General features: G+C 46.5%; 1 protein-coding gene across 1 annotated transcript in view; it reads right to left on the bottom strand.

Annotated features, from left to right (window-relative positions):
- The window catches only part of CNTNAP2 (contactin associated protein 2), a 1,951,553-nt gene that overhangs the window by 28,359 nt on the left and 1,895,694 nt on the right, over nucleotides 1–27,500 (bottom strand). The window contains exon 22 of the mRNA XM_041753355.1: nucleotides 2,175–2,414. Within this exon, the coding sequence (XP_041609289.1) occupies nucleotides 2,175–2,414 (240 nt within the window). The remainder of the gene's footprint in view (nucleotides 1–2,174; nucleotides 2,415–27,500) is intronic.

Genomic DNA, 27,500 nt, shown 5'->3' with positions numbered 1-27,500 from the left:
GATAGTCACACAGAGAGAGAGAGAGAGGCAGAGACACAGGCAGAGGGAGAAGCAGGCTCCATGCACCGGGAGCCCAACGTGGGATTCGATCCCAGGTCTCCAGGATCGCGCCCTGGGCCAAAGGCAGGCGCCAAACTGCTGCGCCACCCAGTGATCCCCCTACATACATTTTCACTACGTCAATTACAAGAATGAATCTGTGACACGTAAAGCATGTTTTTTTTTTTTAAAAAAACAAATGAACTCAAAACTGTCTGGCCCCTGCAACTTTATCTCTCAGACGATAAAGCAAATACTTTGCTAATTAATGTGAGTTTACATTGGCCCAGAGTAGCATCTAGGGTTTTTTTTTTTTTTTTTTTTTTTTTTGCATCTAGAGGTTTTTGAAACAGGTTTCTTGGCAGCCGCTGTGGACCACACACGCTCATGGCCTCTCGCAGGAAGTACCTGGAACCGCATAGGAACCGCATAGGAACCTGCGCGTTTCAAAGATCACGCGTGGTCTCCGTTTGCTCTGGCATCTGGAGGAACCGATCTGAGAAATCTCTATTCCTCGGTTGCCCCAACATAGGTCTTTTCTCAGCTCATATTTTCACTCCTACTTTTCTTCTCCTGGCATGAGGAATGCTTTCCTTTGTTCAAGGCAGCCCATGAGGAAAACCTGGCCCGCTCTGTAACCCTAACAACATTCATGAAAGAGAATTCTTTCCAAGTACCCTTGGCACACAGCACCCCTCCTCGTGTTCTAGGAATCCATGTGTGGGGAAAAAAGAGGACTGTTTAGTCTGTAAATTGGCCATTCTGACAATGGGGCAATTCTGGCTTCCTCTGGAGCTTTGTAAAGCTTGGCCGCACAAATCCTGGCAAGCAGTCACAGTGACAAGAGCTGCGCCGCAGCCGATAAACACCGAGCACGGGCTGGAATGTGTGGAGAGCAATCAAACGGGTGACGTTTACGTGATGAACTGTTATGAGTTAGAAGTTAGGATGGGGGAGACTTTGGAACCTCGACTGGATGCTCAAGCCTCATGGCAAATCGTGCCTGATATAATAATAACCACATTGTTAATACGATTGCTGTTAAGCTTCGCAAAAGCTTGCTGCACCTCTGTAACCACGCTGAGTGCTGTAGTTCATCGTCCCAGAAAGAACTCTGTACATTGGGCCTCTTATCTCCATTTTATTCATCGTTCCTCCTCAGCAAGGAGATGAGGAATGAGCTCAGGAAGCATGCCCAGGCATGAGACAGTGATGGAGACATGGGGACTGTTAGATTTGGAGCTCACAGAGAGATCACCTCCACTCTTCACTTTATGGGTGACAACGCAGAAGCCCGGGGAGGTCACCCAAGTGGCCCAAGGTCAGGCTGGGTAGAGGAAAGAGTAAGACCTATGGCTCTCTGCCCCTTGGTGTCACAGGCGTGCTGAATTTGCTCCCAATTAATTTTGCGGCCAAGAGCCGTAGCCTTACTGTAGGGCCTGTCCTTCCAAATTATATCTCTTATCACCACCAGGAGTGGGACTAAATACCCGGAGTCCTATAAGCTTAAATGGACCTCTTAAAATCTGGAGGGCTACAGGATTATTCACATAAATACAGGGTCAGGAGATGGATCTCTGTGTTGCTTTAGGCCAATCTTTTCTGGGGCGCCTGCACGGTGCATTGGGTTAAGTGTCTGACTCTTGGTTTCAGCACAGGCCCTGATTTTGGGGTCGTAAGATCGAGCCCCGAGTAGGACTCCGTGCTCAGCACAGTGTCGGCTTAAGCCTCTGTTCCTCTCCCTCTGCCCCTCATCCCCTCAAATAAATAAATTAATTTTTAAAAAAATCTTTCCCCTGGTAGTAGACCTTGACTGTGGGGCTGCAGTGAGAGTCCTAAAGGCAAGGGCCAGGTGATCCGAAAGTCACATCGTAGACATCAGTTTTGGTGTCTCCCAATTTCGTGTCAATGAGGAATAGTCAACAGTTCCCATGTTTCTTACCTTCACCTTATTGTTCTTGGCTCTGAGGACAGCTGATGCTCGTAACTTTTGGGCACTTGGTATGTGCCAAGCACTCCGGGGCTCACACGTTCCCTCATTGCCTTGATCCTCCAACAGCCTTACCAGTTCGGTTACGAACCCCACTAACAGACGAAGAAACTGAGGTTTAAAGAAATGAAACAAGCCGCCTTACCTGAATCCAAGTGATCTAAGTGCCAGGGGTCGGTGGCGGACGACATGGGTGACAGGGTCAGCGGGGAGGCTCCGCAGTTGGACTCCACCAGTTCGCCCTGGATGTGAACGTGAGCGGAGGCGTTTGTCTGCCTCAAGGCCGCCTTGAGGGGCGCAATCTGGTTGAACTGCACTCTGGAGAGGCACCCAGTGAATCCCGGGGTGTTGTATTTGTGAATCTCTTGGTCAATCTTCCCTGTTTCTAAAAGAGAGAGAAAGAGAAAATAAACATCTTCTCCCGCTCACCGTATTCCCGCTGTAAAATGTCCTCGTCTTTGAAGGCCCGTGTCCAAATCTTACTGTGGGTTTCAGTTTAAGATGTTATATTCTCTTAGGTGAAATGTTAATGACTCGATGAAGCTCAGGGCTGGAGACTTCGTGGGAAAAGAAACTCCCGTGTTACTAGAGAACGTGTAGGGTGAGGAGAAGACGATTCTATTTGTTAAAATACGCACATGACGACCTTCCCGACACCTGTGGTTTTGTTGAAACCAACCACATTCCACATTCACTTGGTTCTGATTGATCCTTCTCCTCCTTTCCCTCTTACGTATGTCAAACAAGGCCCCCTCCTGGTGAATTATGCTTCCGTTCTGTACCCCGTTTCTAACTTTCTTCTTCGGAATTCTTTATTTAAAAAAAAAAAGAAGTAGAGAGCGTTCCCATAGCCTGTAATAGGGCGTCTTCTTTCTTTAGCCTCCAATGCCCGTGGAATTCTGAGGTTTTTAGAATCTCAGCAAGTTTTTTTTTTTAATCTTTTTAAAGATTTGTTTATTTATTTATGAGAGAGAGAGAGAGAGAGGCAGAGACACAGGAGGAGGGAGAAGCAGGCTCCATGCCGGGAGCCCGACATGGGATTCGATCCTGGGGCTCCAGGATCGTGCCCTGGGCCAAGGGCAGGCGCCAAACTGCTGCGCCACCCAGGGATCCCCCCTCCCAGCAGGTTTCTGATGGAGGTTTTGGCAGTCAGGAAACTTTCCTAACTCAACTACAAACATCCATACACACCTGAGAATCCCTACCCAGTCTAACATCTTCCTAAAAACTCAGTCAGATCAGAGGGGATTTGAGGAGAGCTACCGTTCCAGTTAATACAACCAGTTCTATCGTCTTCCCAGTTGGATCAGTAATAGCAAGCGTCTTTTTTGACCGTCCATCTTGAGTTTTACAATCTACGTGGTAGAAATGAACACTGAGGGAGCCCTAGACCTTTTGTATTGGTGGTTCTCACAAATGTGCTTCCTGGACTAGCAATGAGCATCACCTGGGAACTTGTGAGGCGTCCTGCGGGTGGGGCCTGGCAGTCTGCATCCCCAAGCTCTCCAGGTGACTCTGTGGCCTGCTAAGGCTTGAAAACCATGGCATAGGCTGTGACTGTGCAGTGCCACCAACCCAGGTGGTGGGCCAAAGGCCCTTCAGAGAAGAGCAACTTGTGTTCTGGACAGGAGATTATGCTAACGTGATGACTCTTTTATTTTTAAAGATTTTATTTATTTATTCATGAGAGAAACAGAGAGAGGCAGAGATATAGGCAGAGGGAGAAGCAGGCTCTTTGCAGGGAGCCCGATGCGGGACTCGATCCCAGGACCTCGGGATCACACCCTGAGCCAAAGGCAGAGGCTCTATTGCTAAGCCACCCAGTCACCGCATGATGACTCTTTTAAAACCAAGGACAAGGATGTGAGGTATTTACCCTTCCACTTGGACTATGAAAAACACAGACTTTGGGCAACAGAAGGGTACCTACTTCTTTAAAAAGTTGAAATCAGAGCAAGTGATGTTTCTTACTGGGGAATGAACTCGGGTGAGGTAGTCTTATAAAAATTTACTGCCCATTCAGGAAAGAATAAACCAGTACAGAAGGGAGCTTTTAGGCCTTGAGGGCACAAGTGAATGTATCGATTATTTGTCATATTGAAGAATGAGTTCAGTGACCGACCTGTAGTAATCCCATGTGAATTTTGATGAACAGGAGAGATGGGCAGCAGGGAATGGTAATGCTGGGGATTCTTTTTTTTTTTTTTTAAGATTTCATTTATTTTATTTATTTATTTTTATTTTTATTTATTTATTTTTTTTATGTAGTCATACAGAGAGAGAGAGAGAGAGAGAGAGGCAGAGACATAGGCAGAGGGAGAAGCAGGCTCCATGCACCGGGAGCCCGACGTGGGATTCGATCCCGGTCTCCAGGATCGCGCCCTGGGCCAAAGGCAGGTGCCAAACCACTGTGCCACCCAGGGATCCCTAAGATTTCATTTATTTATTCATGAGACTCACAGAGAGAGGCAGAGACACAGGCAGAGGGAGAAGCAGGCTCCCTGCAGTGAGCCCGACACGGGACTCGATCCCAGGACCCCGGGATCACGACCTGGGCCGAAGGCAGACGCTCAACCACTGAGCCACCCAGGTGCCCCAGTGCTGGGGGTTTTAACAGGGGCTCCCTCAGACAAGTACATAAAGAAATTTTAATTAACGATTCCCCATAGTTTTCTCCTGCAGTACATTTCAGTCTGTGACGTTGAGCGAGTGCATGTTCCAGTTAGGATGGGGAGGCGGAATGTACCTGTGACTGAACAAAAATCCCACAGTCAGGATGTCTCTTTGATGACAGGGAAGAGGCTCTAGTCCCACTGACACCTCACTGACTGTTCTCTTTTTCTCCTCAATGATTATAGGATTACTGAGTGAATGAACACATTGATTCATGGAATGAATGAATACGAATTCAATGATTCGTTCTTCGTCTCCTGGTCTAGTATCAGAATTTCTTGTTCTGGGTTCACCAACTTGCCTTCCATGCAAAGAGTTCCTATACTTGGTTTCTCTCCTCTCCCCCCAGCAATCTGCCTTCCTCTGAAACGTCTTCAGACCAAGGAGACTCAGGCTGACTCTGCTCCCAGGCTGGGAAGGGAGACCTCGGCTCCTGGCTGTCCCAAATTCCTACCAGGCTGACGCCTGTGGTCAAGGCACCAGAACAAGTGGCTGTTTGGTGGTAGGAAACTGGGAGCCTCTTCAGCTCAATCTGCTGCTTCTCATCCATAAATGGGGAGTTCTTTTTAGCCTGCCCAGCCTTGGAGTAGGGCTCACGAAGGAAGAATTCCGGGGCTGGCAGCTACTGCCATCTGGTGGGACTTCAGTTCAATTCAATTCAATTCAATTCAATTCAATTCAATTCAATTCATTGCATGGGTTCAGTGCCTGGCAGCAGTAGCAGGAAGACAGAGATAAATACAGAATTTTACCCTGAGTAGCTCACAACATAGCTGGGGAAACAAGCACACAAACAACTAAGTAAAAAAAAAAAAAAAAGTTAAAAAAAAACAAAACCAAAACCAAACCAAACAACTAAGTACTCCAACTGAACAAACTCTGTACGAGACCAAGAGTTAACAGGTACTGAATTTTTAAACTTAGATGCTTTAAACAAATGCTAGATGTTTTCTACAAATTAGACACTTCATACCCAGAACAACCGTATGGAAAAGGGAGCATCATCATCCCTAGGGAATGTACGGGAAAACTGAGGCTTATGCTTTAGACCCCTTGGCTGGTGGGGCTGGCCAGGCTGACGCCAGAGCCTCTGGCACCATGATTTTCTGAGCTGAGAAACAAAGCATGTATTTGGCCAAATTATCAAAGTCTACGGTAGATCCGGGAGGCAAGTTTGCTTGGGGTTCTGGAGAGCACTTTAGGGGAGGTATTGCTAGAACGAGGGTGGTTTTGGGTTTTGTCTTGTTTTGTGGTTAAGAACACTTTTAACATAAAATCTATCCTCCTAACGCATTTTTAAGTCGGACGTATGATGTTAACTCCTCTTGCAAAAGTGAAAACAGTGTGTCCTTTGCCCCATACCCTGCAGCCCCTGGCAGCCAGCATTCTACTCTCTGCTTCTGTGAGTTTGACTAGTTTCGATTCCTGATATAAGTGGGACTATGTAGTTTGTTCTTCTGCATCTGGCTTATTTCACTTAGCACAATGTCCTCCAAGTTCATCCTTGTTGGAGCAAATGGCAGGATTCCCTTTTCTTTTCTTTTTTTTTTTTTCTTAAAGGTTTTATTTATTTATTCAAGAGAGACACAGAGAGAGAGGCAGAGACATGGGCAGAGGGAGAAGCAGGGTCCCTGCGGGGAGCCTGATGCGGGACTCGATCCCAGGACCCCGGGGTCACACCCTGAGCCAAAGGCAGACGCTCAACCGCTGAGCCACCCAGATGCCCCTGGATTCCCTTCTTTTATTTTTTTTCTTTTTTTAAATTCTTTATTTATTTATGATAGTCACACAGAGAGAGAGGCAGAGACACAGGCAGAGGGAGAAGCAGGCTCCATGCACCGGGAGCCTGACGTGGGATTCAATCCTGGGTCTCCAGGATCAGGCCCTGGGCCAAAGGCAGGCACTAAACCACTGCGCCACCCCGGGATCCCGATTCCCTTCTTTTAAAGGCTGAATAATACTCCACTGTGTATATGAACATTTAGCTTGTGTTCAAATTTTTGCTATGGATGAATAATGCTGCAAGGAACATGGAGCGCAGATGTCTCTTTGAGAACCTGATTTTAATTCTTTTGGGTATATACACACCCGGGAGTAAGACTGCTGGGTCCATGGTGATTCTAATTTTAATTTTTTTGGGGGGAACTTCCACACTGTTTTCCATAGTGGTTGCACCCTTCTACACTCTCAGCAATTTCTCTACATCTTCACCAACGCTTCTGTCTTGTAGAACTAGGCTTTGAGAATAAAAAGAAAGAGAACACCAGGTTGAGTTTGTTATGAGTTATGTTCTGGGACCGGTGGGAGTCTGATGGGGTCAGAGCTCAGGCCAGATTGGGAAGAGCCTTGAATGCCACCTTAAGATGTTTGTAGTTAAGTTGGAAGCTCAAAGATGTTGAAGCTGCAGAAGACTGTGATGGAAACTGTGTTAGAAAGAGAATTCTAGTGACGGCACAGCACCTGCTCTGTGCAAGTGGTCCCATGAGCCGCCCCCCCCCCAGGCCCCTGCAGACTCCCTGGGCTAGACAAGCACCCTTGTGGCCATAGGGCTGCGGCAGGGTTAGGCCGTGGATGGGGGGAAGCGCCTTGTCCGTCACCAGCATCCCCTTGCCCTTTGCGAAGCTGTGATACAATCTGTAGTGAGTCAGTTCCGGTTTTGTTGCCTCTGCTAGAGATTTGGGTAGGGAACTTCTGACTCCAGCTCATTTCACAGGGTCCCTAACTTAGCTTTCCGACCTTTCCGTAAGGCAAGCTTCCCTATCCCACGCAGAAAATGAACAGTTTCAAAGCCGTATCTGTCTCCAGGGCTCCATTAAATGTCGGGTCCCCGTTTCTTAAAGAAGTGTCCCCTTCTGAATATCTCCCTCTGAGATGACAGACACAAGGCAGATGGCCAGAGGCAGGCCCCAGGAAGGGGGTTCAGATGCGGATCAGGGACCCCCGATGGGGGGAAGGAGCAGAGGCTCTCAGGCTCGGCTGGAGGGGGCTGTGAGCACTGGTAGAAATGTCAGCTGGGGACGCCTAGGTGGCTCAGAGGTTGAGCATCTGCCTTCAGCTCAGGGCGTGATCCCGGGGTCCTGGGATCGAGTCCTGCATCAGGCTCCCCATAGTGAGCCTGCTTCTCCCTCTGCCTGTGTCTGTCTCTTTCCGTCTCTCATGAATAAATAAATAAAATCTTAAAAAAATAAAAGAGAGATGTCAGCTGGGTGGGCGAGGCTGGGAGCTGGGCTGCAAGCACCAGCCCTGCAGATGAACTGCTGGTGCTTTTGCCTCTTAGGGGCTCCTGCACTCTGCTCACTTTCTTCTTTAGCTTTCTCCCCACCTTTTTTTATTCTACATGGGGGAAAATCCCCAGTGTTTCAACTCTTGTTCTTTTCTTGAAAGTGACTGGGTCACAGTAGTGAGTTCTGATGCCCAGGAGAGCAGAACCAACATTTCCATATCCAGATGGAGCTCCAAATCCACTTGACGTCAGCTGAGACCCATTCCCCTGGGGTGGGGCTGGAGATTGCAATAGATGCTCTCGATTCTTCAGGTCCAGGTGGTTCCAACTCTGGGCCATGGGATAATAGCATGAAAAGCTTCTACATGGGCGAGGTACTGTGTTTAGTACTCGTTATGTGGTACGTTAGATCCCCACTTCACAGATGAGAAAACTGAGGCATAGAGAAGTCAAGGCTTTGCTAATGAATGAACCCTTCATGTAAAAAGACAGAGAAGCCAAGTGTTTTATTCTTAATTCTTCTCTGAAAAAAACAGACTATATTATGTTGTTTTTAGATTCACTTGGATTTTGGCATTTCTAGTCACGCACTCTAAAAATGTCCAAAAAAGCTTTCAGTGGCTATTAGAGACTGCTTTAAGACCAGGTTTCATTAGTGACTTGGCCAGTAAAAAAAAGTTAAAAAAAGAAAAAGCCACACACTGATGTCAAAGCTTTGTCAACATCAGTTAAACCACCAGCGAGTCCTGTCAACGGCTTGTCTGGAATATAAATCCGTCCTTCTTAGGAACATCTAACGCATGATAGTAAAGCTATCGCTTTAGTGTTTTGAGCTCATTACAGGTAAATTATGTTAATCTGTAAAATTGATTGAACGGGTCTCACACCGAAATCAAATATCACAGCACAATTTACTGTAAGAAACTGCTCTCTGCACGGAGACGTCTTGGCCAAGGCGTCGTGTTGGGGAGGCCTGCTTGAAGAATGCAAATTTTAGAAAGGCGGTACAATCACTTCTGAAATTAAATTCTCAAGCTGTAATTAGCCCTTTAATGTCTTACCTTCAAGATGCCGTGGGTTATAGCAAATAGCCCACTTAAAATGACACGATTTCAGGTGACACCTTGCAATGAAATGCACACTGCTGATTCTTTTAAGGAGGAGGCAGCAATTATATTTGCAATACATTAGGGAGCTTTCTGGCTCCTGCTCCTGCTCTTGGGCTGCTGAATACCAAGTGCCCAGCAGGAGTGCTGTGAGAATTGAGAGGAGAGGGGGTACCCCACACAAGCAACCCCCGGCCCCACCGACCTCGGATCCGTGCCGGGGCCCTGTGCACTTGCATGAGCACTGCCTCAGCGGCTGGACAGCCAGATGCCAACACCCCCACAGAGATTTCTCATTTAGAGACTATTTAAACTCATCCATATATTCTTCTTGTGCATCCCATGGGATCTAGCCATCAGCTGATTTTTTTTTTGTTTTATTTTATACGTTTTAGAAATTCCTATCAATGTTCTTTTGGGGGGCAGGGGATGGGATATTCTGAAATATCCCTGTAAACTCAATCCTTTACTTTGTATGAAAGAGACAAAAGATCTTAGAATGTCAGTAGGACCCAATTTAAGACTTTTGATAAGGCTCGCTGTGTGCCTGTCACTGTGTTAGGGGCTGGGGAGTTACCTTTTAAGAATCTGTACAATTAGGCAAATTGAACTCCAATTAAAAAAAAAAAAAAGAATCTGTAGGATGGATGGAGATGGTAGGGCAGGGGTCCAGCCCACAAGCTCATCTTTGCTCTGCAGAGACTCAGGTGCACCTGGCTCCAGGGCACTGTCCCCTCCATTCCCTCCCTCTGCTCCCAGGGAATATTCCTACTGGTGGCACTGGGGGTAGCCTTAGGTCATTCTCGGGCTGGACATTAAATAGCATGTGATCCCAGGTTGAGAGGAAGTTCCTTTCTTCTCATTTAATCCTTCAAAAAAAGAGGGTGTCAGGTTGGCTCAGTGTGGGACTAGACCATCTTTTTTACCACTCTGACACTTGCCAGTTTAGCTTTTTAATAACCGCCCTCAGACCTGCTCCAGCAGAGGTCACCGCTGGATTTCCCAATATTTCCATGGCGCGTTTTTTTCACCAACAAGTGCTACTGGTATTTCAAGATTTCCTTATAACGTGCTCTCATTTGAACACACATTCATTTAAGAGAAAATGGTGAGTCTATTTTGAGAACAATGTTAACTCAATAGCACAAAAGAGGTAACCAGAAATGGGAAAAATGTAAACAGAAAAGGCAAAGACCCGATGCCCCGTTGGCTCTCAAATTACTGTTCTTTGGGGAATATCGTGGTGGAGAAGCTTGGTGCTCCTCTAAAACCCTTAATTTTCGGCCCGAGACACCTCTGTTCCACTCACATGGAATCCCATTGTCTTTCTCTGTTCATGCTTAGTTCCTGCAATTATCCACCACCTTAGAACATCAGAGGTCCCCAGTCCTTCAAAAAGAGGGCTCCAGAGGCCTTCCTGCCAGATTCTGCTCCCTGCTCTAACTCCCTGGCTCAGGTGTGCTCTCTCCCTGCCTGGATGGACCCGAAACCTGAATTTGTGCCTGTGCTAGATTTACAGTTTCCTTGAGAGCAGAGACTCCATGTCACTTATCTTTGTGTTCCTCCAAATGTCTAAAATAGCATCTTGCCCGAAGTGATCAGCTGGGGGCTGCATGCACGACCACAACAGTGCTGCATGTGAGACAGTCTGTCATCCACACTTTGGTTGTGTGGGAGGAGAATGAACACTGTAGAGATTCAGGTACAGCAGAGTTCACTGTGGGCCAGAGTTTATCAGCTTCAATAGGTGTGGAATGTGGCTTTCAGAGAGGAAGGGAAAGTAGCGAATTTAAATGCAATACAGATATATATACATATATATCTGTATATATATACAGATTTTATGTATACATGATTTTATTTATTATTCAATTTATTAATTTATTATTTAATTATTAAATTAATCAATCCATTTACTTATTTATTAAGATTTTATTTGTTAACTTGAAAGAGGGAGAGAGAGAGCAAGAGAGAGAGAACACAAGGCAGGGAGGGGGGCAGAGGGAGAAGGAGAAGCAGAGTCCGGGCTGAGTAAGGAACAAGATGCAGGCTGGATCCCAGGATCCTGGGATTGTGACCTGAGCTGAAGGCAGATGCTCAATGGACTGGGCCCCTTGGTGCCCCCAACTTTATATTTTTATATACATTTTATATTTATATCTTATTAACAATATATTATTATTTATCTATATATATGTCTTTATATATGAATAGACTTTACATTTATATATGTATGTATTTCTGGAAGTACTATTACCTGGAAATCTATCTCACTGAAAATACAGTTGTTTTGTTCTTACCTCAACAGTCATCTATTAATGTTTAGTATCTGGTACTATATAAACCCTCACCAGCCTCAAGATTGAAGCAGTGGTAATATGGGACCAAACGGAATAAATAGGAAGTGGGTTTGAAATCACTGCCTGCGTGAGGTTTTAAATAATTCTGAGACTATCAGACTGAAATGCGATTGGTGAGGAGTCCAAACGACACCCCCCGGGCTCCCCTGGGGCTGGCAGCTGCCCTAAACTGCGACTCTCAGGGTTGGGGCTGAGCATGGGGTTCTCACCTGACAGGACAGCTTGACATAGGTTAATTACGTCGGGTACAATCTTCCCATTTGGCTCTAGTTGTCTGGATGGCAGCCTGAGGGGGCCAGTGGAATAAATAAGTAGGAAATAACCATAACCAAAAGAAAGTCGAAAAAGGGGGAGAAAAAGGCAACAAAAGAGCCAAGAGCATTCATCTCAAAAAGCCACATAAAACCACATAAACCTCATTCCTCCATTCTAACACGATCCATGATAAACATTAGGCAGGGCCCTGACATGCACGCATCCAGGGTCAGTGTCAGCTCTCTGCTCTCACAGGCTAAATTCTTTGATCAGGAATGTCAAAAAAAAAAAAAAAAAAAGGAATGTCTTCCTAACCAGCTGCCTTTTGAAGGATGCTCCACTAGAATGAAATCCATATACATAACTGATGTATAGAATTATGTGCTATGACACTTTATTAATCCCTGGGAGAAAGACACTAATGAAATCTCATTGTATTTATGATACGCTTTTCTCTCCTACGGAGGAGGGCGGGACTAAACTGCGCAGGTGTAATTTAAGCAGCTCTTGACCTGTGACAAATGCTAACTCGGTTACAAAGAGGCGATCCGCTGGGAGAAGCAGGGTCTTCTCCTCCTACACTGCAAATCTTTTTCTAAGGATTAATAAAACAAGATGGGATTCCTCCCCCCGCCCCCCAAAGAATAATAAAAAGAAATGTCTCCATGTGAAGATGCTAGCCTACACTATTTTGCAAAATATCACATTTTTTATTTGTATAAACTTAATACAGTCCCTGAACTTTTGGGGAATAGATAGATAGATATAGATAGGTTGAAATTGTTATTCCCTATCTTGAAAATCCAGACTGGGAACTACAAACTTGCTGGGTAGTAGAACTCAGTCGTGATTACAATAATACAAAGGGAAGAGCCAATCTCTGAGCCGTTTCCAAGACACCAGACATTTGGCATCACCCAGAACACGCACATCTGAAAGATACATTTTCCATTTTCTCCGGAATATTTCAAGTTGTCAGATAGGAGATGGAAAGCCTGGTGCCCCTTTCCTGGAGCCTGTGCCCTGCTGCACAGCATGATTTTTCAGGCTAAGCATAAGAGGCTTTGCTGAAAAGTAACAAGACCTTTCAGAAAACGAGACGTATCTGTCAGTCAAACCAGAGTTGGGTTTACTTCCCTAGAAATGCAGGTCTGATTTTTACCTCTCAAAATCTTAGTAAATATAAGCTACACTTGCTACTGGAGGACAGAACACTAATGTGCTTTCCCACGAGTTGGAGATGAACAGGCCTGCCTCATTGGGTTTTATTCCACTTTGGCTTTTGCATTTTAACTTGCTAGCAGCAGAAATAGAATCCTACATACAAAATTACCAAACTGAAAAATAATTTCTTCTGTGTGTGCTCTACTTCTGATAAAACTTTTTTTTTTTTCTTAAGGTTTTGGAAAGCCCTATTACACTGTAGCCAACACCATAAGGAGAGTGAGTTTTAGCTTTTAAATTTTCCTTAACGCTTCTCTAGACTATTGAAGAGCATTCCAGCCAAGACTAGCCCAGGGTCATGTGAAGCTAACTCCCGGGGGAGTGGGGGAATTTGGGGCAATGGGAAAGGAGGAAGGAAGGGTGCTGACCTAACCTATGTCACAAACAGCAGAAGTGCAGGCTAGGAGAGCGTGTTAACAAGTTTTTGTCTTTTCCGACTATGTCAAATAGAAGGGTTCAGTAAAATATTCCTTTGTTCTTGCTTGTATGGTAATTCCTACCCCAGGGGGCATCTAAAGCTGTCTTACCCTAGAGGGAAAAAAATCCTTTGAGGGCTAAGATTGCATGAAAGCCTGACCATTAGAGCATTAGAAAATGGACACCAAGGTAGGGGTGGAAGGCAATGGTTTTCCCAGGGCAATTAGACCTGTCATGCACACATAGAAAGAGGAGAGAGCTGCTGCCAGAAAGTGTACCGGTGGGGGTGGGGTTCCCTCCACTGGCTCTCCAGGTTGCATAATTAGCGTAAGAAAGAATTCAAAGGGACGCCTGGGTGGCTCAGTGGTTGAGCATCTGCCTTTGGCTCAGGTCATGATCCGGGGCCTGGGATCCAGTCCTGTATTGGGCTCCCTGCAGGGAGCCTGCTTCTCCCTCTGCCTGTGTCTCTGCCTCTCTCTCTGTGTGTCTCATGAATAAATAAATAAAATCTCTAAAAAGAAAGAAAGAAAAAAAGGAAGAAAGAAAGAAAGAATTAATTCAAATCTTGGGACCCTGACATAGGAGATGACGTTCAGAAGACAAAGCCTGGGGCGCCTGGCTGGCTCAGTCCATTGAGCATCTGACTCTAGGTTTCAGCTCAGGTCATGATCTTGGGGGCGGGTAGGGGGGTGGGGGTCCTGGGATAGAGCCCTGTATGGAGCTGGCTGCTCAGCAGGGAGTCTGTATGGGAGATTTTCTCTCTTTCTCCTTCCTCCCTCTGCCCCTCCCTCTGCTCCTGTTCTATCTCAATCAAACAAATAAATAAAATCTTAAAAGAAGAAGAAGACGACGACTACGACTACGAGGATGACAAAGCCTAATGGATGGGTGGAGGCTGAACCAGATGATGGGGTTGGTCATCACAGGAGTCTGAATGTTAGAACTGGATCGGCCCTGGGAGTGGAGGTCAGGTGTGGATTGGGAGGTCCGTGGACACAGAGGTGTGCTTCTCCCCCAATACCTTCTTGTCTGTTTTACCCCTGAAAGCAATGCCTTTATTTCCAGATTGGAGTAATGGCCTACCAGGTGGGGGAACACTGACAAGGCTACCTACCTTTCAGCCAAGCATTTTATAGTCTCTCATGACATTTCCAGGGTCAAGACAGGTATGTGTAGGCTCATGAAAGTAAGAGTATTTTAAAGGTAGATTCATAACAAGATGAACAGTGGGTGGAATTTGATCAATGGGTAGAAATTGGCTTCAGAGGTGAACTTTCATAGTTTGATTGGTGTGATTTCATGGGGCTGACATTTTATTAATTTATTAATTTAGATACGGACTTCATGGGACATTTAGTGGAAAGGGTGGTCATCCATGAGATCACAGGGTCATGAGCCGAAGGGGCTTGAGAGGATGAAATGATAGCCTGGATCTAACAAGAAAAGTACAGCAAAGACATATACCCCATTACTAGAGTTAGAATCAACACCTACTCCCCCGGCCCATCACCTTCACTATCAAGTTGTATGGGGTACGCTCAAGGGCAGCACACACCTCCTTCCTCCCTGGTCCCATCCCCACCCAACCAGGACTAAGGGATTTTAGTTACAAATGACTTAGGAGTTAACAGGGACAGGCAGTTGAGTGGAGGAAAGGATGGAATCTAGACGCGAAGATGCAGAAGGTGGTTTCTGAGACCGTCGCCTCTTGTGGTCACAAGAAGCCCAGAGAGGTGCTCAGTTTGGGACAGAGCATTCTGGACAAGGCAGCGACAAACGAGGGCGTGCACAGCAGCCAACCACTCTTGAAACTATGCTTCCTACCCTAACATCACACAGGCCACTGTCACCCGAGATCTCTTCTCTCACGAAGGCCTGTTACTCCCCATGGCTCTGCTCTCAACTGTTCAAAATACAGACGGAAAGAAGAGTAAAATGAGTCCGTCTCTAACTCACCTAAATCAAGCGACTTCTATGGCTCAGGTGGGGCTCAGGGGGGCCTGTTGATTTTCGTTTTCCTTTTCACAAAGGACAGAGGACGCTTTTTCCACAATGTTAGCTTGGGGGCGGGGGGGGGGCTTCATTTCCAGCTCTGACTGTGTTAGCTGAGCGCTTATTGTCGCAGCTGGGCACGCTCGCTCGTCCTAGTATTATCTCCACTCTCCTAGCTGCTGGTGTGTGTCAACCACTCCTGTCTCCACTTCGGAAGGTGCAAATTATAGCGGCTGCAGCACCTCTAAGAAAATGCATCTTCTCAGTACTGCTCGTCCGGTCCTCTTGCGGTCTCTCTGCGTGCTTTGTTTCCGAGAAGCTGAGGGCTTAAAATACTTTATGGGGCAATCGCGTTAATCTCTCTTCTCAGATAAGTGATTGTGAATCGAGGCGTCCTGGAGAATGAATCTGCATGGAGAAGATGATTTTTTTTTCTTTTTTTCAAAACTGAGGGCTTAATTCTTTTGTCATGACCACATTTCAGGGTGTCTGAGTGCTTTCCGACATCCGGGGGACCCAACCGCAGGGTCACGTTACGCTTCTCCTGAGGCCTCAGCATTTTTGCCTCCGAGGGCCCCTTCCTCTATTAAAGCAAAGCCAATTGAGGTATTTTGGGACTTTGTTGGTTTAAGATGAATTTATGAGTCTATTAAGACATTTTGTTCTACCTCTAAGTTAATTTTTTTTCCTGATTTTAAAAGAAACCAAAACATTTTCAGGGGTCCCCAAAAATACTGTGAGCCCTGGGAAGTGTGGCTACCGAGCCTCATGGATGTCTGGGTCCCTAAAGAACATATCTGATGACTTTTCTTGATGGCTTGGGGCTTGATGGGGAACAGTTTTATCATGCTATGGAGAGAGCTATGGAGAGCACCCTGGATTTTTCATTTTTGAATAAGGGTCTGCGACCACCTTCCTTTTTGGTCATTTGCCTCTGTTTATAAAGGTGGAGTGAGGGATCCCTGGATGGCGCAGCGGTTTGGCGCCTGCCTTTGGCCCAGGGCGCGATCCTGGAGACCCGGGATCGAATCCCACGTCGGGCTCCCGGTGCATGGAGCCTGCTTCTCCCTCTGCCTGTGTCTCTGCCTCTCTATCTCTCTGTGACTATCATAAATAAATTAAAAAAAAAATTAAAAAAAAAAAAGGTGGAGTGAAAACCATGCTACCTCGTAGCATGGCTGCCTTTCTGCAGGGGCAACGACAAGTCACAAGCCATCTAATGTTCATTCCCACCTGGAAATCATCTTTATCTTCTCTGGCATTTTAATATTTGTGAACCATTCTAAAAAGCAAAGTCCTCTTCGTCAAAAGACGACATTGCTTTGGCTACGATGCTATCTACCATCTGTAGAACTTCTCAATGTTTGGTCTTGAGCAAGAGTCCACGGAAAAAGTGTGCTCTTCATCTTCAAGGTTGAGATGAAAATCTTATAGAGGTCAACTTTCCCATGGACTCTTCATTCGGTCGTTCATTCATTCATTCATTCAGGATTTATTGAGTAACTACCATAAGCTAGGTGGTGGGAATTCAGCACCGAAAAAGAAACGGTTTCTACCTTCAGGGACTGTAATTTAATCTCCTATAATATTGTATTTTCTGACAATATGATGGAAAGTAATATTAATTGATGCATGACTTAATGAGTGAATAAGAGAAAGATGAAAGAGCTACTTCTATAGGGTGAGCTCAAAATCGAGTTTAGCAATAAGAAAAAAAAAAACATCATTCCATTCCTCAGGGAAAAGCTAGTGCTCTGAAATGCAATTTCACTAAGAAAATTAAAGCTGGAAAAGGCATAAAGCGTGTGAGGGGGGAGACATTATTTTGAGTAAGACAGCCCTGGAAGGCCACTGCTGAGGCGACGTTCGGGCTCTGAATGAATTTAAGGAAGTCTTGCACTTATCAAGAGAAAATAATTCCAGGCAGAAGGAACAGTAACTACAAAGGCCCTGAGGAAACACATGTATGTGTGTCCTTGGCTCCCCTTAAAGGTTGAAACTTGGGGCTGGAGTGGGGTGGATGCTGCGTGCCCAGGTATAGGCAGGGTGGGTGACTTTCAAGCTTCCTGCAAGCAGCCTTTGTTTGTATTCGATTTGGCATGTGAGCACTAAGGCATCCTTGGGGTGGGAAAGCCACTCTTTGTCTGCTGGATGAGGCTGAGGCAGCTCAGGCCCCACAGCCTGCACACATCCTGGGTGCCGGAAGAAAATGGCAGACCATGGACATCCCCCAGACCTCAACTCCGCAGCAGATGTGAGTGATCAGACGACGCTAGCCACCAGAGCAAAGACCTGTAAGGACCCTGTTGTGGGCTGAGGTGTGCCCCCCACCCAAAATGGAAGATATGCTGGTGTGAAGGGGACCTTATTTGGAAACAGGGTCTTTGCAGATGTCCTGAAGTTCAGATGAGGTCACATTTCATTAGGGTGATTAGGGTGGCCCTCATCCAACGACTGGTGTCCTTACAAGAAGAGGAGAGACAGAGACACATGCAGGGAGAAGGCCACGTGAAGACCAAGGTCCACCAAGGACTGTCAGCAACAGCCAGAAGCTAGGACAGAACAGATGCCCCCTCTGAGTTCCCAGGAAAGAACCAACCGCACTGACCCCTTGATTTCAGACGTCTGGCCTTCCAGAATCATGAGACAACACATTTCTGTTTTTGTTTTTTTGTGTTTTTTTTTTTTTTAAGGCCTCACAGTTTGTGGCGTTTTGTGATGGCAGCCGTAGGACCAGAGACTGTCTGGTGCGTGTCGCCCCAGGCCCCTTGCAAGTCCTGGAAGTGAGTCTGGGGGGCACAGAGTGAGCCTCCACCCCTGAGAGCAGAGTTAGCCTAGAAGGAACACTTTTTTTTTTTTAAATTTATTTATGATAGTCACAGAGAGAGAGAGAGAGAGAGAGAGAGAGAGAGAGGCAGAGACACAGGCAGAGGGAGAAGCAGGCTCCATGCACCGGGAGCCTGATGTGGGATTCGATCTCGGGTCTCCAGGATCGCGCCCTGGGCCAAAGGCAGGCGTCAAACCGCTGCGCCACCCAGGGATCCCAGAAGGAACACTTTTAATGTGAGATACTTAGTTAACTTTCCACCCAGCTTCCATCTCTGCTGGGCCCACACCAAGAACACAGGAAGGGGCACCTCAGAGCTGGATGGGGTCAGCTTTTTGCTCATCGAACTTAGTTCATCACTTTTAAGTCCTTTACAACCTAATAATAAATAATGCTTTTTTTCCATGAAATTGGTGATAGAAAAAGGGATCATTCTGGCCTTTTCTGGGGTCACTTCTGTAAGTTGGGGGCTCCCACCCCCCCGCCACATCCATGTGTGGCGCTGAAGTGCTTTGGCTCAGGATCTTCGAAGCGTTTGTTTCCAGGGGGCTGAGAAATCTTACAGAGAAGCTGATCCAATAACTGGACGTTGCTACTCCTGTTCTGGTGGCATCTCTGGGGGGGGGCAGATCCCTACCTCAGGCTCGGCGGCCTCTCCAGGCCTCTCTGCCGCTGGCGGGGCTGTGCCTCTCCACTGCTGGTGTGCAGGTGCACCCACCCTCTCGGTCTCGTGGCTTCCGGGCTGCTCTCTGAGCCCCAAGACTTGGTGGCCTCTGAGCCCCTTGTTTCTTCCTTTTCCCTCCTGTCCCTGCCCCCAACTTCTCTCTATACCTTATAAAGAGTTGGCAGGCCCAACATGGTGAATGCGAGTCAGAGACAATGACCTTGGTGCAGGGGAGGCCTGGCACCCACGTGTTTACTTCTGAGCAGCCAGCCAGGAGTCCTTACGTGTACTGTTCTCACCGCAGAGAGTTCAGCTCGAAGCTGTGTTTCAGAGTCAGCGGGGGTCTCCTTCCCTCCTGTCCCTGCCAGCCCGTGGGTGCGAAACCGCAGTACTCAGCCCTGCTTTCAAGGAGTCTGAAGGATTTGTCCCCCCACCCCAATTTTTTTTTAAGACAGATTATTTACTTATTTATTCATTCATTCATTCATTCATTCATTCATTCATTCATTCATTTATGATAGAGACAGAGGCAAAGACACAGGCAGAGGGAGAAGCAGGCTCCATGCCGGGAGCCCGACGCAGGACTCGATCTTGGGACTCCAGGATCACGCCCTGGGCCAAAGTCAGGTGCTAAACCACTGAGCCACCCAGGGATCACCCCACCCCAATTTTTAAAAAAATATTTATTTATTTGAGAGACAGAGAGTGTGTGAGTGGGAGCAGGACAGAGGAGGAGAGAGAGGCAGAGAACCTCTGACTCCGTACTGAGTGCAGAGCCCAGTGACCCTGAGATCATGACCTGAGCTGGGATTAAGAGAGATGCTCAACAGACTGAGCCACCCGGGCACCTTAAGAGTCCGAATGGTTAAAAAAAAAAAAAAAAAAAAAGAGTCCGAAGGGTTCTTCTAGAAACTACCAAAACATATATATTACCATTTCTAAATGGTAGTCCCTTTGCTAAGAAATTTTATTTTATTTTTCACATCTAGAGATAAGCCCTCAATTAAGGATCAAATACAAATCATTTGGGGATCCCTGGGTGGCTCAGCGGTTTAGTGTCTGCCTTTGGCCCAGGGCGTGATCCTGGAGTCCCGGGATCGAGTCCCATGTCGGGCTCCCTGCATGGAGCCTGCTTCTCCCTCCTCCTGTGTCTCTGCCTCTCTCTCTCTCTCTGTCTATCATGAATAAATAAATAAATAAATAAACCTTTAAAAAAAAACCCAAATCATTTCAAGTAATGAGTCTAAAGATAGTACATCTGCACCCGAGTATCCTAAACATTTAAAACCAATAATTGCGAAGATTTCCTATATATCCTTGGAGCAGCAAGACATATTTTGTCTGCAATTTAGAGTGGGATTCAGGAACTCTCCTCTCTTTACCTTGCTCACTGCCAGGGACTTCGCACAGCAAAAAAGACAATGTGATACAAGAAACATCCCTGAAAGTTGAACACGTTGAACCTTAGTGAATGAGTTTACTGAAGAGCCTTCCAGAAGAAAGGACAAACTTCCCTCGAAGGAAACTTTCAGCGGGTTACTTAACTATTCCACCTCTCTAGCAGTTTAGCTGCCAGCACCTTTAATTTCTGGATCGAGCCAAAGACCCATGGGTGAATGACACACATGCAAAGAAGGGATGTCACGTGCAAGTCACTCTTGATATGGGGGCAGAGTTTCCAGATCTTTCCATGCAAAGACAAAACACTTCCTCCAAATTTACTGTAGGATGTGCATCTGAATTGAAAAGTGTTCTTATTTATATTTATATTTATATTTAAAAACGGAGGCTTTGCTCCTGTTGCAACTGTGGTGAAGTATTCTCGAAGAATTCCTATTTTTCTCCTCCTTGGTCATCAGAGGCCAACAGTAACCGTCATAGCTGACATCTTGAGCTCTTATTTTATGCAGGGCCCTGTCCTGTGCTGACACACCAGCAATTTGCTTGTGTTAACTTCTTTAATTCTTGTAGCTCCTCTGTAAAATAGGCGATTATCTTGCTTCTCATTTTGCAGAGGGAACAGGCCTGGAGCAGTGAAAACTCTTAACCTTTCTGTTACTCTGATCTTGGCAACTGGTCTCTCATGTATTCCTGATGGCGTGCTTGAAAGTGGAACATCCCAGAGCTGACAAAGACACTTACAAAGGAGGCCAGCTCTATTTCTGGAAAGCTCACAGAAGGACAGAGCCCCTCACTGTGCTTTCTACAGGTGCTGCCTCTCCCCCAGGACACTCCAGTAAGGGGATGAGACTCCTGGGGCTCCTGGGGGGGCGACGGGGCAGGTGGGCCATCCTCCCTCACTCAGGAGCCATCCCTTCTCATGCATTCAGGCTCCAAACTCTCACATGCCCCCTTCTCTCCCATTTCCCTGTAAGCCTCCCTCACTTCCTGAGTCCCAGTGGCAGCCTGGCTGCCTGCCTGGTTTCCTCCCCCTGGCTCATCCTCATCCTTGCTCTTGGAGGAACACCTCCAAAACTCAGATGGGAGCCTCTCCTTCCCCTTCAATGGCTGCCTCTAATGGAAAGAACATGCTCCTCAAAATGAACAGCAAGCCTGTCCACGCTCTGACCCCAACTCCACGTCCACGCACCCCTCCACTGGCCCAGGGGCCGACCACCATGAACTACCCCCAGGCTGAGTCCTGTGCACCCTCAGAGGAGTCAGGAGGAACAGGGTTCTTACTACACACGACGACAGGTTTTTTTGCCCCGACTAGACTGGAAGCTTCCTCAAGGAAGGTGCACGTCTTCTTGTCTTGTGTTTTCTTCACGTGGTTGACTGCCTAGAACCTGGGCTCCACAGATCATGAGTGAATGAGGTGTGCTCCTCCTGTTTGTCCCATACTTGTTTGGAATTTTCTGCAAACATCTGGTTGCTGACTCTTATTTTGATCTACTTGCATACATTCAATCCTAATTCCTACATAGGCCTGCAAACTGTGCAGCTGAAATCAGGAATATCGACCAATCCTTTCTAGATAAAAGGGCCCATGCTGGGCACTGTGAGGAGAGAGAATCGGGTAAACCACAGTCCCCTGCAGGGCTCTCACTGTCAAGGGTAAACATTAGGGGCACCTGAATGGCTCAGTCGGTTAGGCATCTGCCTTTGGCTCAGGTCATGATCCTGGGGTCCTGAGATCAGGCCTCGCATCGCATCGGGCTCCCTGCTCAGCGGGGAGTTTCCTTCTCCCTCTCCCTCTGCTGCTCCCCCTGCTTGTGCTCTGTCAAATACCAAATAATAAAATCTTTAGAAAAAAAAAAGAGCAAACAGCCACGGCAAGACGAGAGAAAGGCCATGATACACGTTCAAGAATAGAGAGCTGTGGATGGAGACCGGGGCAGAGAGGACCATGGGCAGCCGGCAGGAGGGATGACAGAAATGATCCCTGAGCCAGGTGCGATTTGAAGAGGGAAGGAGGAGGATGGAGAGCGAGGGGAGCACGTGCACAACTAGGGAACCACCGGGCTCACGGCTCACGTGCGAGTGCCCCAAGGGAGTGTGCAACGAAGCCAGCAAACACCCCTCGGGTGGAAATTGTGCAGGACAAGTTTCAAGTCCATTTATACTCGATTTGGAAAGCCCCTGGGAATCTCTGAAGACTTGTTTTTTCTTTTTAAAGGGTTTTATTTATTTATTTTAAAGGGCCCAAGGCAGACGCTCAACCGCTGAGCCACCCGGGCATCCCAGGGCTTGTTTTTCCTAATTGTAGTAGAACATAATGTAAAATCGAAGACCATGGGAAACAACCGGAGACGCGTGTCAGTCAGATCACTTTGGCACTGGTGGGTGATCTGGGCAGGGAAGGCACAGAACATGGGGGGCCTGGGCAGGAGACTCTCATTGCCAGGCTAAGTGAGGGTCTGACAGTGAGCTGGTCCCTCAGGAGAGGCTTCATTCACAAGTGAACACTCTTCTAAAACCCTGGTTTTCGTCTGCTTATTATGTCAAATAGGACAAAGTGCTGATCAGTGTCAGGAAAATTATAAAAAATGGTAAAGTTAATATAATAAAGGGCGCTACTTGTGATAACACTGGAGGTTCTGAGGCACCTGGGGGGCTCAGTGGTTGAGTGTCTGCCTTTGACTCAGGGTGTGAAGCCCTTGTCCCGGGATCGAGTCCCACGTCGGGCTCCCTGCATGGAGCCTGCTTCTCCCTCTGCCTGTGTCTCTGTCTCTCTCTCTGTGTCTCTCATGAATAAATAAATAAAAATCTTTAAAAAAGCAAACAAAAACACTAGAGGTTCCTCAAGGGGCCTCTGCTGTTTGAGTGTTCACCTCCTGGGCCTTGGACAAGCTGGAGTTGAGTCCGGAGGCACCAGGCACTCAGGAGCCTCTGGCCGGCCACACGGCCATCAGGGAGCGAGCACTTTCCACACAGATGATTCATTTCGATGATGAAAGCCCCGGTGACTGTTACTATCTGTAATACGGGTTCTCCATGGGCCGAAGAAAGCCTGGTCACTCTCAGCGCACATGACACATTTTATGATACAATTCTCTACACTTCCCGTCCTTTAGCAGGAATTTTATGAGTGAGCAGAAAGGTTGTGTGCGAAGCACAATTAAAGAAAAAAAAAAGAAAGAAAGAAAGAAAGAAAGAAAAGAAGTGCACAGCAAAGGAAATCAGGGCTGGGTTTTAGGGAAACTTAAAAAGCTAAAGTGGCAAATGCTAATAAAATGCAAATGTCACGATATTCTACTGGGCAGGTAACCACACGTGCACAGGATCGTCCTTCCCAAATGAAAAAATAGTGGTGGCTGTCCGTATCTCTAATTGATAGATGAGGAAACCAAGACTTGGTTCTGTCAAGAAACTCATGCCTCAAAATAAATAAATAAATAAATTAATTAATTAATTAATTAAAATAAATAAATTAATTAAAATAAAATAAATTAAAATAAAATAATAAAATAAAATAAAATATAAAATAAAATAAATAATAAAAAATAATATAAAATAAATAATAAAACAATAAAATAAATAAAATAAATAAAATAAAATAAAATAAAATAAAATAAAATAAAATAAAATAAAATACTCATGCCTCAGCTGATGGATGGTGGAGCCAGTGTTGCTGACCCTCGTTCCTGGATCCCAGACACCTGAGCTCCTGTAGTTACCAAAATGGGTGTTGGCTCCGATGACTGGCGGGACACATGGCGTGGCTCTCCTGGTGACACTGTCGTGTTTTGGCTGCTGCTCCCTTCTGATTGTACAGCATATTACTTCGTTTCCAAATTACGTAAACTTTTTCTGGCGGAAAAGTGTGCTAGGGTCCCAGACAAGTCGCTGTCGATTCATGGCACAAGGGAATGCCAAAGGGCTTCCCAACGCTTGAGCCAGGGTCTTTACTGTTCCCATGTGGGGGCTGTTGTGTGCATGTCTTGCTCTACCTCTCAGATGCAGAGTCCCTGCGCAGCTGGGAGGAGACTGAGGAACGCAGGTCGACACCAGGCTTAGCTCCCAGTAGGGGAAGAACCCTGGTGGGATTATGTGAAATCCCAGGCATTAAGTGCACGGAGGTAACTTGGCAAACTGTCAGTGCTAGAATGGAAGGGAGAAAAAGCTGCCAATGGAAATAATTTTCACTAAATCTGTTAATATGCTTAATACTGAAAGAACATCGGGAGGGTCTAGGCAGTAAGCGTCCTCAAAGAGCAGCTGGGGGCCAATGTCCCGAGAACGTGGGTCCACTCTGTGCTAAGTCAGGAATCAGCACCGCTCACCCTGTTATTGCCAAGGATGATCATAACAAAGTCTGCTGAACTTCTGCCTTTCGATGAGAGCACAGAGGCCGGATGCTTTATAAACATCTCATTTAAAATCAGGCTTTCGGGGATCCCCGGGTGGCGCAGCGGTTTGGCGCCTGCCTTTGGCCCAGGGCGCGATCCTGGAGACCCGGGATCGAATCCCACATCAGGCTCCCGGTGCATGGAGCCTGCTTCTCCCTCCGCCTGTGTCTCTGCCTCTCTCTCTCTCTCTGTGACTATCATAAATAAAAAAAATAATAAAAAATAAATAAATAAATAAAATAAAATAAAATAAAATCAGGCTTTCGCGGCGCCTGGGTGGCTCAGTAGGTTAGGTGTCTGCCTTCAGCTCAGACCATGATCCCGGGGTTCTAGGATCGAGCCCCACGTTGGGTTTCCTGTTCAGCGGGGAGCCTGCTTCTCCCCTCTCCCTCCCCGCCTGCTCGTGCTCTTTCTCTCAAATAAATAAAATCTTTAAAAATAACGAAATAAAACCAAGCTCTCCTGGTTTTCATCAGTTGTGAGCTTTGTTTGGTTTGGTTTTGTCAGCAGGGACATCCCTTCCTCCAAATCAATGTGGGGTGAACTGCCTGTGTCAGCCTGGAGCAGCTCTGGGTGGGAGTGGGGCAGTTAGGAACGGGAATGCCTTGCCCGTTGGGTGGGCCGCCGACTCTGGTGGCTCCTAAGGTTGACTTGGAATGAAAGGAGGTAGCAAAAAAGTTGGGACTTTTTTCAGAACGTGTGTCTGACTTTGCAGGAGTAAAGGTGTTGTCCCAGGGAAGGGAGAGGCAGCCCCCACCCCAAACACAGTGTCAGAGGCTGCCTGCCCCCCTTTTCTGGACTCGTGAGCACGGCTGGCTCCGGGGGAGACCGGGTTGGGCCTGGAGACAGGACACAGCTGCTCTCAGTCTCCAAAAGGTCTGGGCGATCTCCGTTTTCAGTTCCACACGTCCTGAGCTGGACCCTGGACCCTCGATAATTTCTCCAGGTCATTTTAGGAAATGCATCTAAATCCCAACAGAGCTGGACATTTCTGGCCACGTCAACGATTTTTCCACGGAAACAGTTCAAAGAACCAAAGAATGAACTGGTTATCAAAGGGAACCAGAAAAATGTTGACAGAGGAGAAATGCTTGGAATGAAGATTTGCTTCAAAACATTGGGTACTAGTATTTGTTTGAGAGGCTTAAACAGCAGATTTTTCAGTTTGTCAAAAATACAACAGACTCCTTGAATACTTCTCAACACCTGCGAAGGCTGCCCAACGAAACGCTTTGATTTCCTGGGTTTATCTGAGTTTTCAGGTTGTACAAGCTGGGTATGTGCTATACAACTTTGTTATTCGGAGATATGCATTTGTTTTATCTCAAAATAACACAAATTTAGGGCTAAACCTTAATTTCCTGGCTGAACTTTAGTCCTAGTAAAGGAAGCTTCTGATAATAGCTCTGCTCCTTCTGATTGTACTTAAACTAAAATCCTTGGTAAATACCCGGAAGCCAGAGACCCTCAGACACAGAAATACCAACATAATATAAAATTGGAGTTTTTTGGTTTGCCTTTTACTTTGTAAATCAACTTACTGAGGTATAATTTGTATGCAGTAAAGGCACCTATTTTAAGTACAGTTTTGATGAATTTTGCCAAACGTATACATATATGTAATGGCCCAAGATGCGGAACATTTAAATTGGGAGATTGTACAAACTCCCTTTGGCTTCCTGCTATTTGTGTGTGTACGTATGCGTGTGGGATAAATTCATCCCTGAAAATGAAGGTACTTAAAAGAACTTTCCACCCTAGTGGAGATTCTTGAGAACAATTGTATTTGAGATTTTTAATAGTCCTGTCATTTTTTTTAAATTTATTTATTCATAGAGACACAGCTAGAGAGAGAGGCAGAGACACAGGCAGAGGGAGAAGCAGGCACCATGCAGGGAGCCTGATGTGGGACTCGATCCCAGGTCTCCAGGATCATGCCCTTGGCTGCAGGTGGCGCTAAACCACTGCGCCACGGGGGCTGCCCTAGTCCTGTCATTTGTATAAGAAACTTTGTAGAGGAATATAGCACTGCCTCAAAATCTTATCAGATGATGTTGATTTGTAGGAGCCTTTTTTTTTTTTTTGCCACAGTAAGGCTGTTTTCCTGCTTTTTAAAGGACGCTTCAGAGACAAAAGGGAGTGCTTTATAGATAATGGGGCAGCACATCATCAGTGTCCAGGTTCTGGGGGTATAAATTTATTTCAGAATCCATAGTTTTGCATAATCACATATGAACCCATACCTGTAGAAAGGCATCTTTAGAGTATCTTTCCTAAAATCCTCACTGGCTCCCTCTCTACCATTTTGCTCCTTCAAACCTCCCACTGCACAGCATGCTCTGAGGGAGGTCACTTTGGTGGGCATTCTCTGAGCAACCACGCATTACTCAAGGACTTGAAAATGGTCCCCAAACAATTGCTGGGTGCCTGCCCTGCTGACGTCGAGGAGTTAGCACCAGGGCTTCTTCCCCCTGAGGCTTTAATTAGCTAATGTTTGCATTCACAATTAGCAGTACCCTCTTTAGACCACATTTCGCAAAATTGAGTTATAATTCCTCAAAATCACCTCTTCTACTCTTGGAATCTGGCCAGTCCTGCTCTGGAGGCAACCGATATTAGGGCTTGAGACACAGGGCAAGTGGCTTTGGAGAAAGGTAGAGAAGAGAGCTTGTTCTAAGGGAGATGCTGGGGAGGCCAACAGAACCCTAACTGTGTGGTTCAAGAGAAAGCCCCAGATCAAGGATGCCCCCCACCAGGGCTGCCCTCCAGGGCCTAGAATAGGACCTGGATGTGTTGGGAACTCAGCAAGTATTTATAGAACAAATGAACAGATGTAGCCACAAGCAATGGGATCCGTATTTCTCATTTTTTTCCCCCTTTACTCTTTGGATCTGGGACAAACGAGCTGGAGACATCTCCACCAGAGTTCAAGGGTGAA

The sequence above is a fragment of the Vulpes lagopus genome, chromosome 4 (genome assembly GCF_018345385.1).
Source record: "Vulpes lagopus strain Blue_001 chromosome 4, ASM1834538v1, whole genome shotgun sequence".
NCBI classification, from domain to species: domain Eukaryota; kingdom Metazoa; phylum Chordata; class Mammalia; order Carnivora; family Canidae; genus Vulpes; species Vulpes lagopus.
Note: the sequence above shows the minus strand (reverse complement) of the source record. Positions and strands in the feature narration are given on the sequence as shown.